At 43.6% G+C, this 13,158-nt stretch overlaps 1 protein-coding gene across 1 annotated transcript; it reads right to left on the bottom strand.

Moving 5' to 3' along the window:
* Positions 1 to 8,335: 8,335 nt before the first annotated feature.
* Positions 8,336 to 11,239, bottom strand: LOC127753362 (uncharacterized). Its single transcript, XM_052278836.1, has 3 exons — positions 10,836 to 11,239; positions 9,268 to 9,300; positions 8,336 to 8,647 (listed from the first exon to the last, which is right to left on the bottom strand). Exons 1-3 carry the CDS (start codon positions 11,206 to 11,208, stop codon positions 8,553 to 8,555), a joined length of 501 nt encoding a protein of 166 aa, XP_052134796.1. The 5' UTR covers positions 11,209 to 11,239; the 3' UTR covers positions 8,336 to 8,552.
* Between the last annotated feature and the right edge of the window lie 1,919 nt (positions 11,240 to 13,158).

Genomic DNA, 13,158 nt, shown 5'->3' with positions numbered 1-13,158 from the left:
TGGTTTTGATGGTTGTGCTCATGACAATTAAGGACCGGTTCGCGAGCTACTGTTGTGAAACATTTATCGTGCCAACCACAAGCCAGCGTGGGCAACGGCTTTATCTTTTGTGTAGCATGATTCATTATAGTGTGCCAGACTGTGAAGCGGCGAGAAGTCCGTGGGGGTCGCTGGGGAGTCCATTGCCTCTGGTTTTGAGGGGGAGATTATGATCCAGGAACGGTGCACTGTGGTGAGTTGTGTTGTGCGAGGGGTATTGTCACAGTTCTTTTCCGAGGTACCGTGGTGGTACTAAGGCGCATGGTAACATGTTGTGGGATTGTGTCTTGTGGGTACAGTGGTACACCTCTGATCAGAGTTTAATCTATTCGAATAGCCGTACCCGCGGTTATGGGTGAGTTGAGCGATGTTTTTCGTGATTAGTCTCATATTACACATTAAATGGTAACGATGTTAGTTAATGTAACTCCTGGTTTGGAATGGTATATTCCTAGTTTGGAGGTTTAATTTGTTCAACTGGGGTTGGTTGTTCAAATGAGTTTGGGCCTATGCAACACGGGTGTGTTGTATGGTGTTTATTTAATATTGATTAATTATACAACTGTTTTACTATTCTCTTAAATATTTGTTAAATGCTGTTATGCAAATGAGCTATATTATGCCATCCTTTGTTATCCTGTGCACTTGCATATTTGCTGTGTGGCTTGTTGAGTATGTCATATGCTCATTCTTGCAATATTCAATCATCAGAAGAGGAGTATTTCAGCGAAGGTGATGATCCGAAGGATTGAGCTTGTTCTGGTTAAGATGCCTGTGGAGTGGAGTCGCCATAGCTGTTCCGTAGTTTGTCATAGTTTTATTTTTTTTTCCGCTGCGTAGAAGGTTATTCTTTGAGAGGAACTATCTACCTCTGTAATAATTTATTATTTGCGAATATTAAATAGTTATTTATTTGTACTCTATTATCAATTTGTTATTGTGTGCCTCGGTTGATTCCTGGACGAGGGTTTAACACACATGTAAGCGTTTGGAATTTTGGATAGAAATTCCGGGCGTGACACATCACACAAGTTTTAATTTCAAAATTTGCATTTAGGATCGAATTTTGAGGAAATTACTTGAAATGAATTTTCCAGAGCAAACCAAAATAAAATTTTCAATAAAAATTCGCTGTGCCACGACCACACTGACCGTTGTAATCCAACGACCGAAAGTGGGGCTAGTTGGGCCCACCAGGGGTTCGGCCCAACCAGCCAGGCCAACGATCGGGTGCCTCTTTCTTCGAGGCAACAGCTAGTGGGCCCCACAGGTCAGTTGTGACGTTGTGGGTGCACTATATAAGCCAACCGGCCAGGAGAGTGAAATCCATTCCATTTCAACTCATTTTCATTCCCTCTTCAAGCTTTGCTCTCAAAGTTCATTCAAGCATTGCTAGTTTACCTCAAATTCAAACACTTAGCTGCATAAAACAAGTTGCTTTGGTGAAGCTAACCCCTGCCGAGTTATTTTGTTATTCAAACACTTAGCTACATAAAACAAGTTGCTTTGGTGAAGCTAACCCCTGCCAAGTTGCTTTGGTGAAACTTTTGTTATTTTAACCCCTGCCGAGTTAGTCCGTTCTTGTTTCCTTTGTGCAGAATGAGGAGGCGACTGTCTCGTCTGTTTAAGAAGGGACCAGGCTCTCCATCAAGTCATCATGACGAGTCTAGCACTCATTCATCTGCAGACATCTCGATGGAGGATGCTGACGTTCCGTAACGTCTCTTGAGTGACGCCGACCTCGACCTTGTCGGTGATCAGGAAAAACAAGCCTACTACATGCTGAAGGACCGTGAGTATTCTCAAGCTAGTGGAGTAAGAATAGAATAGAAATCAGAGTCCGGAAGTCTTCGGGAGAGTTTGGGTACGGCTCTAGCAGCTCTCCTTATTTCTTTTGTAAGACTTGTACTTTATTTAGAATACTCTTCTTTATACAATTCTAGTATTGTAGTACTTTCCAAGTATATGAATGCCAACTTTACTTTATATCTGAGTTATATTGATTATACTGCTAGCTTATCTGGGAGATGCAATGGTATGTTTGCTTGTGCAATTACTCTATGTTATGACGATGATATTAGAGTATTATCTGGTAGTTTAGGCGAGGTGTCTAAAATACTGGGTATCATTATTTAGGGTTATATGCTGCGGAAGAGAGGTGGGTTGCTGATGGTAACAGCTCAGTACGGGTATTTCTTCGCGCGTGTATATAGTCCTAAGTTAATTTCCTGGGGAAGGTACTCCTTCGTATTTAGCCCCGGTTGTATGGTCATGACGGGCTGTTGTAAGGAATTCGGCAGTCAGGGGTGGTTTCTCGAAGTACCAGGAGGGCATCGGAAAGAGGGTATTAGCTAGTTAATCTTATAGCTAAGATATATGTATAATATGTATACTAGAAGTATAAGAATAGATTCTGTTTGATTTTTTTCCTCTTAACTTAGATAGTTTATTATGAGAATGAGTAGTCTTATACTTGTGTGTCATTATACCCTATGAATTATATTAACCCCTGCTTAGACTATGTTCTTTACAAGTAATATAAAAATTATTAGTACGGTTCTCTGTACTATAATCTTCCCACGGGAGTAAGCAAATACGATACCCCTGAATACTCTCGGGTGAAATGCTACAATTGTATATCCGTGCGCTTACGGATAAACTCTATAACCATAATATACCAGGAGTATTTTTGTGTCATTGCTGGGAATTATATTTCTAGAAATGTCATTTAGAAATACCAACAGCAGTGGCGCCGACCACGACGACGCCGACGCCGACGCCGACCCCGACGACAACGAGGAGTGGGCGGCGATGACGACGATGACGATGCGGGTGGTGGCGGTGGCGTCGACCTCGACGACGATGACGAGTGGGTGGCGACGCGGGCGGCGGCGCCACCACCATCCCCGTCTGTCACGTCCTGATTTTCGTTTCAGGATTTATAAATTATTTAATAAATTATTATTAGAATTTATATTAAATGTTCATTAATTTACAAGTGAAGTTAAATGTGGGAAATAAAATTTCCAAAATATAAAGCATGGATGGATTTAATTTTTATTAAATCCTCCATGGTTAATTATACTCTCTGAAATTTTCTCGGATTTTTCGGAGCTCAATTCTTAATTTTAATCATACAAAGAACATTTCAGTAATTATCCACATATTAAATTAATCATTAAATGGTCTGATTATAATTTTGTTAAATACTTTGAGGGTCCAAGTATTTTCAAGATTTTTCTTGAAATTATTTGAGCAATAGAAGTATTTTTAACAATTCAAAGATCATTTCAGTGATTAATTTAATTGGAAAAGTAATTAAAATTCACCTTTTCCTTTTCGGGCCGAATTAGGAAAAGTCCTCTCACTCTCGGCCTAGTCTCCTCTCAGCCTGCAGTCCTTTCCCTCTCTTTCCCGAAGTCTGCTTTTTGTCCCTCCTTTAATCAGTCCTTGGAAGTAGAAGCCCAGCCGAAAGTCTAATTTGCCTCCCCGTGTACTGTTCATCTTCAAGCTTGGACAGAAGCCCGAGCTGCCGTCCTGTACCTGTGCAGCCGCCGCTTCCTCCACCAAATCCACCGCATCCCGTGCTCCGTTTGCAAAATTAGTTGAGGGGAAATATTCCTCTTATCCTCCTCTATCCTCTCCCCCAAGAATCGCACTTTATCCCGAAGAAATCAACGCCGGAATCGAATTCGTTTTCGAGTTTATCTCTCCAACTAACCCTCGGATTTTCCGGCTCAAATCCTCTCGTTTGGAGTCCGATCTCTCTGATCCAAGCCTATAAATAGCATCCCCTTGGCGTCCTCTTTCGTTTGCCCCAACTCCCGAGCCTTCTCGTCCCCCGTAGCGTCGTCGCCGCCGCCGCCGCCAGCCGACGTCCAGCCGCGCCGCGCCGTCGCGTTAGCAGTCGCCGCCGCTTCCCGTCGCCGCCGTTAGGTGCGCACGGAGGCGGGGAACCTCGGCCGCCCCCTCGCCACCGTTGCCGGTCACCGGAGAGCCGCCGCCGCTGACGACCCGAGCCGTGCCGCCGCTAGAGCTCGCCGCCGGCCACCATTCGTCGTCGTCCATCGCGTTTGCTAGTACCGGTGAGTTCGCGTCGTCGTCCTCTGCGTGTAGATGACTTTAGATAGCCCTGCCGACCTCTCTATCGCCGGCGAGGTCGTCGCCCGTGTCATGCCGGCAATGATGACGTCAGCATGACGTCATATTTCCTTTTTCCAGTTTTTTTTCTAGATGCAAATAGATTAAAACTTTAGAAATTTATAACTAATTCATCGTAACTCCGATTCGAGTGGTTCAAGTTGCTAAATTTTTCTAAAATTGAGATCTACATGCTAAAAATATCCACATGTACTGTTTATGCTTGTTTTTGTACTGTTTTGTTGATTTTGTTCTTTCGCTTTAGTTTCCGACGTTTCGGAGGAGAGCGTTTTCGTTGAGGAAGGTTCAGAAGCATTTGATGAAGCTCAAGGCAAGTCACAAAGATCCCAAACGACCCTTTGATCATGTTGAACCTGTTTAAAGCTAATGTTTTATTTCAACTTATGCATTATTTTCGAATGTCATCGGGTGGTGAGCCTTTCCCAATTAATTAATGGCCGAAGATGACTTTATTTTCCTATGGGTTATAATTTGATTAGCTAGAACCTTATATATTGGTTTGATTCAGCTAAATGCTATATATATATAATTGCTTAGCCATGCTTAGAAACATTACCTCATTAATGGGATGAAACATACTACATTATTATTTATGGTTATATTAAATGGTAGCTCACGATGGTTAATCGTGTTATGATAATTAATTGACAATTAAAACTTGACAATGGCGGGTTGTGAGCACATGGTTTTGAAGGTCGTGCTCATGATAATTAAGGACCGGTTCGCGAGCTACTGTTGTGAATCATTTACCGTGCCAACCACAAGCCAGCGTGGGCAACGGCTTTACCTTTTGTATAGCATGATTCATTATGGGGTGCTAGACTGAGAAGCGGCGAGAAGTCCGTGGGGGTCGCTGGGGAGTCCATGCCTCTGGTTTTTGAGGGGGTGATTATGATTCAGGAATGGTGCACTGTGGTGAGTTGTGTTGTGAGAAGGGTATTGTCACGATTTCCCCCTTTGCAGTACCGTGGTGGTACTTCGGGGCATGGCAACATGTGTGGAATCGTGTCTTGTGGGTACAGTGGTACACCTCTGGCCAGGAGTAAAACTATTCGAATAGCCGTGCCCGCGGTTATGGGCGGGTTGAGCAATGTTTTTCGTGATTAGTCTCAAACCTCTCACAAATAATTATTGATGCAATAACTGGTAATAATTTGTTTAGCTCTTGGTTTGGAGTTAGATCTGTACAGCCGGGTACGGTTGTTCAGGATGGTTGGGCCTGTGCAGCATTGGGGTGCTGTTCAGTGTTGATTAAAATTGATGATTAATTACTCTACTGTTTTACTTCTCTTAAATGTTTGCTAAATGCTACTTTTGCAAATGAGCCTATATTATGCCATCCTTTGGTATCCTTGTGCACTTGCATATTTGCTATGTGGTTTATTGAGTATGTCATATGCTCATTCTTGCAATAATCAATCAACCTCAGTTGAAGAAAAAGGATCCAGAAGGACAAGACGTTTGGCTTATACCCCAGTTGAGCTGCTTGTGGGAGTGGAGTTGAAGCCATCGCTAGACCGTTATTCCGCTGCTGTTTTCTTTTCTTTTGTAAGTATGTAATGTTATTATTATGATGGATTTGTATATTGAATTGTCAGTTTGTGTATCTCGGCTGATTCCTGGACGAGGGTTTTATGCACAAATAAGTTCGGAAATTACTAGTGAATTTCTGGGCGTGACACCGTCTCACCGTCACCAACGATGACGATGAGGAGCTAGGCCAGATCCGGCGGTGGTTCGCCTCATCCCGCCCAGATCTGGAGGCGGGAGCAGCCGGTGGGAGCGAGGGCGGCTGGTGGCTGGCGGCGGAAGCCGGAGCGCGTGCGACCGGCGAGCTCCGGCGGCGGCACCATCGCTGCGGCTAGGGTTTCTATTTTTTGGAATTTTATTTTTTTCGTGATTTTTTCTCTTTGCATGTGGTCGGCTTAAGCGATTTTCGTATACGGGTGCCCTGGTCGCATGCAAAGATTCGCATTTTCACAGACGATTTGGCTCATGCGGTTGGTGCAACCGCAGGCGAATATCGCTCCGGCCCATTTGTAAAAACGGTTTCTGTGGTAGTGTGGATTTATGTATAGATTAATTTTGATGTGGAGATGGATTGTATGTATGTGAATGATTGGGGATTTTGGACATGGCATTATGCGAATATTGTGTGGGATCGGTGAATTTGTGAAGCTGAATACGTGGATGGGATATATTTTATGGCTGCTAATGGCGGTACATTCATAGCAGCCAATGTTTTGCTGTAGGATTATAGGTGCTCGTTATCGCATAGAATAGGTATCTATGGCTATCAGGCTACTAGGAATGAGCTAGCAGCCCCGTAGGTCCCGCCTTCTGTTTCAAAACCCGCACCTACGTGATATCATAGATAACAGTTCTAGCCTAGCACCAGCATCTATCGGGCTACTGGTGCATCCCCAAGAAACCCATAGGTGTTGGTTACACTATAAAAAACCCTTGTATAGACCAGTCTTATATGTGCCGGTTCAATTAAAATCGACATCTATGAGCCTTTCCCACCTCCGCACAATGAAAAATAAAAGACCGACACCTTTAAGCACTGTAGGCACCGGTTCAACAGAAAAAACTGGCACCAATATTGTAGTCTCCGGTTCAACAGAAAAAACTGGCACCAATATTGTAGTCTATAGGTGTCGGTTTTTTTAAAATAACCTGCACCTATAATATACTATAGGTACTGGTTTTTTAAAGTACCGACACCTATAATATATTATAAAAAACCAACACCCATCGAAACTGACCGAGCCGAGCCGATTGATTCGTGCGTGTCCTCAACGAATAAAAATTGCATCGACCTTATCCTCACCGAGTCGACCTTATCTCCTCAGCTCCTCTCCTCCATTTTGTCCTCCTTGTCCTCCATCCCCTCCCCTCTCTCTGTACGTGCCGGGAGCCGTGGGCGGTGGTAGCGCCCGAGGGACAGTGGCGGGCAGAGGTCCCGCCGGCGGGAGCGCCCTCCCTTCGGCCGGATCTGGTGGGAGGGGAGGCGGCAGGCGGCAGGCGGCGGCGCTCGAGAGGAGGCGGCGCGCGGCAGTGGCACCCTCCCGTCTGCCGGATCCGGTGAGAGGGGAGCTGGTGGGGCAGCGGCGCCCGAAGGGGAGGCGGCGGGTGGTCTCTACGACAAGCGGCGGTCTCTCTTTGACCTTTCTCGCATCCCTGCCCCCCCCCCCCCCCTTATCCTCTTCCTCTGCATCCCCCCTCTAGATCTAACGGCAGTGGCGCCTCCACGGCCAGAGGCAGCAGTGGTGGAGGAGGTTCACGGACAGCAAGCAGTTTCCACGGCGACGACAACCTCCATGGTGGTATGATTGTGGGCGGCTACCCTCTGGCGGGGCTCGGTGGGTGGCGGGTGGCCTCACAAGTGGTGGGGCGCGGTGGGCGACTTCCCAACAACGGCTCGCTGGTCCCTCAGTTCCGTGCGTCTTCCTCATCGGTTTCGTTCTCTTCTTTCCTGATCTGCGTGTTTTTTTATTATAGAATGGTGATCTGTGCATGTTTGATGTTTATGTGTTTTTGGATGAATGGATGATGGTATGTGGATGTTGATGATTAATGTGTTCATGGATGTGCTGCTTGGGATGCTTTGGGGATGTTTGCGGATGATGGTATGTTGATGGATTGATCGAGCTGTCGAGCCTCTGTTTTTTTTTTTGCGCCTATGCCTTATAGGTGCCGGTTGTTAGGGATGAATCGGCACCTATAATTGCTAACCGACACCTATAATCTCAATAATAGGTGCCGATAAATTGGTGCTAGTTTGAAAACCAGCACCTATGACCAATTCCCAACCGGCACCAATGACTATTTCTGTACTAGTGCTACAGTTCCTCATAAGTATCGGTTCTAGAACCAGCTCTAATCACATAACCTAGGTTAGTGGTTCCGCATAATTTGTACCGGCACCAAAACCATCTATGGACCTGTTCAAACCGATACGTAAATGAGCCTAGCTGAAGTAGTGGGTGCTCTCAACATGCCACCTGTGAAAATAGGGCCGTAATCATAGGTGGCCGACTTCGCAGGCTACTGACCATTAGATCCTCAGCCCACCCACCACTATGTATGCAGGCCTGGCCTTTGAGGTGAAAAATATGACCCATCTATATAGTGAAAGGGCCTTCGCAGCCTAAAATATATAGTTTTTCAGGTAGTGTATCCATAGTTAGCTCAACGAAAAAATGTGGAACTTGCATAAAGTAAATAAAACTAGACAGTGACCATTGTCTTCGAATCATTCACCTCGGTCAAACAACTAACATGCATATGTGGTTACATGTACTGAACTGGGAGATGAATATGGAAAATGATGTCTTCCAAAGTGTGCTTCACACTCCCAAAATGAACAGTATTTGAAGGAGAAGAAAGATCCGGAATGCCTCGGTCAACCTCGAGTGAGGTGAGGCATTTCTTGCTTGGGAGCCTACAATTCACCAAAACAGGACTATCTTCAAAACATGTTTGGTTGTTTAAATGTACGACGTTTATTGCTAAAACTGTTAATGCTCAGGATATGGGATACTGCATGCCTTATCGATCGAAAGCTAGTTAGAAACTGGATTCTTGTTACATTGGTTTATGCTAGCTTGCTGCACACCAAATTACATTTTTACATTGGTTTGGAAATGAATGGAGGAAAACACTAAATGTGCATTATAATAATGTATATGGAAGTCCTTACTGTAGTGTATAGACAGATTTAAAATGTTATATCACTGTTCCAAATTTTATGTGTGTGTCTTGTGTAAATTAAGAGTAATATATACGAACACTTGATCCCATAGATGCAATATTATATATATAAACTACTCCTACCATTTCATATTATAAATCGTTTGACTTTTTTCTAGGCAAACCTGGTCACATTTGACTAAATTTATAGAAAATATAATAGTAATTTTAACATATATAACATAAACATAGTATCAAAATAATATATTTTAGATGTTGCTAAACTTTTTTATAAGTTTGGTCAAACTTAATCAAGTTTGACGAAAAAAAGTCAAACAACTTCCTTCTGAAACGAAGGAAGTATAAGCATACCTGTCGAGGAGTCGCCGGCCGATGTTCCATGACCTGCCAATTATGGTAGAGAAAGATTAGCTGTGACCACCAAAGAGATATATGTTGTTCTTAATGAACAAATTTTCTTCATATTATTAGTTTGTTTTCACGTAAGTATATATATAACCACTTTTTGAACTTCCAATCCTCTAATTTTTCAGCCCGATCTATTTTTTGTAATTTTCCAATATGTATAGTAGATTTTGTTTAGCCATTTGATTTGATTATTTCAAAAGCTTCAGAGTAATATCAAGATATCGCATCCATACTAGTACGACGACATTAGTAATTTCTGTGGCCGCACGAGTTACGATTTTTTTTTTCTGACATATGGTATTGATGAAATCCGTCAAAAAAAACTTTTGCAAAATAATTACTCATTTCAGAAGGGTGCAAATTCGCTTGTCCTAAACTAATATATTACTCGTTTCAAAAAGGTAGAAATTCGTTTATCCGAAAGTAACTATACTACTCGTTAGACTTCAGTATAATAGTACAAAAAATCGATCGGTTGAAAAGATCACCAGAAATGCACTTCTTTCATTCTTTATACTATAGGTACATTATCTTTAAAAATTATAATCCTAGCACTTCAATTATGGGAGACCACTGAAGCTTTAAATTCTCACATAATAAGAGTTTAATTGAAAAAAGGAAAAGAAAAATCTCAAGCGTCAATCTATGGTTGTATCTAACGTCTGCGATTATATACAGCCGAATGCAGGTAACACCAGCGTAGATTCATATCCAATTGATTGTTGCATTTTTTGAAGTATTATCCAAAAAAAAGTAACCATTCGGAGGGTATGCAAATAGAATGCTCGATTCCCGCCAAAAAAAATTAGATGGTCATCAAATGTTTTTGTTGACCATTCTCAAGTTATTTGATAATATTAATAAACAATTTCTATGAAATTTAACATATATCCTGTTGAATAGTCCCACATTGGTTGTGGAAGGGCAAAGGACCTAAGATATAAGTGGGGGAGCCCCTCACCTCAATGGCTAGCTTTTGGGGTGGGAAAGACCCTTTACGATCCTACAATTGGTATCAGAGGCAGGTTAGGTTAACATCTCTGGCCCGATGGAGACGTGTGTGAAGGCCTGATGGACCGTGGGTGCCTGCGGGGCCCGTATACCTGATGGACCGTGGGCCGGTGGGGGCCCGGATACGGTGAAGGGGCGGTGAGAAGGGCTGAGGGGGTGCCTGCGGGGCCCGTATACCTGATGGACCGTGGGCCGGTGGGGGCCCGGATATGGTGAAGGGGCGGTGAGAAGGGCTGAGGGACACCAATGTGTGAAGGGGGAGATTGTTGAATAGTCCCACATTGGTTGTGGAAGGGCAAATGACCTAAGATATAAGTGGGGGAGCCCCTCACCTCAATGGCTAGCTTTTGGGGTGAGAAAGGCCCTTTACGATCCTATATATCCCATCGCAAAACACCGAGCACCATTTTTTTTTTATGAAAAATGCATTAAACCAAACAAAGCAAGACCTCCACATAAACAAATCGAATAAATAGCAGGATTTGCGACTAAGTACGCACCTGCTTGCCCGTTGTCGCAGATGGTGGAGGAAGCGCCAGGGATCTTGCACCGGGCGAACATTTGCTGATCGCCGTCGAGGGCGTTGCTCCCGACCTGCCTGGTGTCGTTTCTGGCCATCTCCCAGATCTGGCAGAGACACGCCCGATCGCTCTTGAACACCTTCCCCAGCGCGTCGCAGCACGGCCCCAGCATGGAGCTGTCGTCGTACACGGACGCGCATGGCATCAGGTCGTTCAGGCACGGCGGGATCTCCGGCTGCGGCACGTCCGCCGGCATTGTGGATGGCAGCGGCGGTAGCCCCGCCGCCGCCGCCGTGGCCGCGGCCACCACGACTGCCAGTGCTGCTAGGAGGAAAGAGCGGATGTGTTCCATGATTGCTGTATGTCCGAGGTGTGTGACGAGAGCGCGATTGAGGCCGCAGGATTTCTTCGAGTATATATAGAGTATATTATATATCAGTTCATAAACGAGAGAACGTGTGATCACCACTGAGTCCACTCTGTCCATGTTAGCTAAGCTGGTTGAGCAATATATTGCTGATCACGTCTCACTACATTAACATATCTGATCATTCGATACAGTTGACTTCCATGTGAAGACTTTGATATCTTAATGGTTGTGTGGATTATATTATTTTGTTTTGTTTAGAACCTACTAAGCACTTCAGGACACGCAAAGGGTGGACCATTAGGGTGGACACACAATCGGTTATTGCTTGTTACGTATCAGTAAATGATAACTTCTTACTACTCTATCCGTTTTAGGATATAAGATGTTTTGACTTTGGTTAAAGTCAAACTGTTTAAGTTTGACTAAGTTTATAGGCAAATATAGTAATATTTATAATACTAAATTAGTTTAATCAGATCAATAATTGAATATATTTTCATAATGAATTTGTCTTGGGTTGAAAATGTTACTACTTTTTTCTACAAACTTGGTCAAACTTAAAGCAGTTTGACTTTGATCAAAGTCAAAACGTCTTATAACTTGAAAAGGAGGGAGTATCTAATACTTATGTGGATGGATGATATCCGCACCCCGCGTTGTCCATGCACATGCCCAAGCCGCCCCTGTCTCCCCTCTCCTCCACCTTGCTGCCGCCGGAGAGACTGCCTTGGCTCTCCAAGCAGCGAACCAGGATGGTGATGGAGGGGCCGAACCCCGACAACGCCTCGCCACTTGTGTGGAGGAGGCAACGCTAAGCCTGGCAAGATAGAGGGCCTCTCGTGGTTAACCCCGGTGAGGGGCTGTGTAACCGGCATCGGCATGATAGATATGGTGTGGATATTATGGGTACCACATACCCACACGGTTGGGCTATCCGACTGTATATAGGGGATAAATCATGTATATAGAATAATATAGAAAAAAGTCTAAATACCCCCATAAACTCTAGATGAAAGTTCATGCATTTAGAATCTGAACTTTAAAACTAGAGTTCTAACTCTACCTCCGAACTTTGTAAAATCGTTCATATATATTACCCCATAAGGTGATTTTTCTTATTTTGAAAGTTTAAACGAACAACTTTAAATAACTAATATAACATATTTGCATATCATCAGTTGTAAGTCATCAATTTATATTTATACAATGATATTATACAATTATTATGTTGATACTTATTTGTAAGTGAGAGCTAACAAGTAGTAAAAAGAAAGATTTCAGTGGAGATTTCAATATATATATATATATATATATATATATATATATATATATATATATATATATATATATATATATATATGTCCAATGTGTATGTCATGTGATCAAACTCATCCAATTTACATACAAATTAGATAAAAACCCCTACACAGAACCACCTTAGGAGGTAATATGAACGGTTTTGTAAAGTAGGGGGTTGGATGTATAGTTTTAAATTTTAGGGTGCTATATAGATTTCTATCTAATCTAGCGTATTTGGACTCTTTCCTTCTTTTTTTTATTTGTCAAACGGATTTTTTTTGCCATCAGGCCCGTTAGGCTATCGGGCTGAGACTCGTTTTCTTCTCCATCCGAACCATTGATACGGCTTCTCCATCCAAACTCGCGCAGTGCGCAAATTTCAAAAAAAAAAAAAAAAAAACTCGCGCAGTGCGCAGTGGCGGCATCGGCAACGACAAGGCGGTGTGGCTACGATGCTCTCGCATCTCCTCCGTCGGCAGAACCCGTATTCTCCTCCGGCCATCGGCGAGGCAGTCGCTTGAAAATGAGCAACGCGTGCCCCTTGGTGGTGAACGACGTCCGAGGCATCTCCCGTGGTAATCAGGGCAGTCAAGTCAGGCACAGCGAATCCCTGATCTGAGCCCCGTTTGATTT

The sequence above is a fragment of the Oryza glaberrima genome, chromosome 10 (genome assembly GCF_000147395.1).
Source record: "Oryza glaberrima chromosome 10, OglaRS2, whole genome shotgun sequence".
Lineage (NCBI taxonomy): Eukaryota > Viridiplantae > Streptophyta > Magnoliopsida > Poales > Poaceae > Oryza > Oryza glaberrima.
Note: the sequence above shows the minus strand (reverse complement) of the source record. Positions and strands in the feature narration are given on the sequence as shown.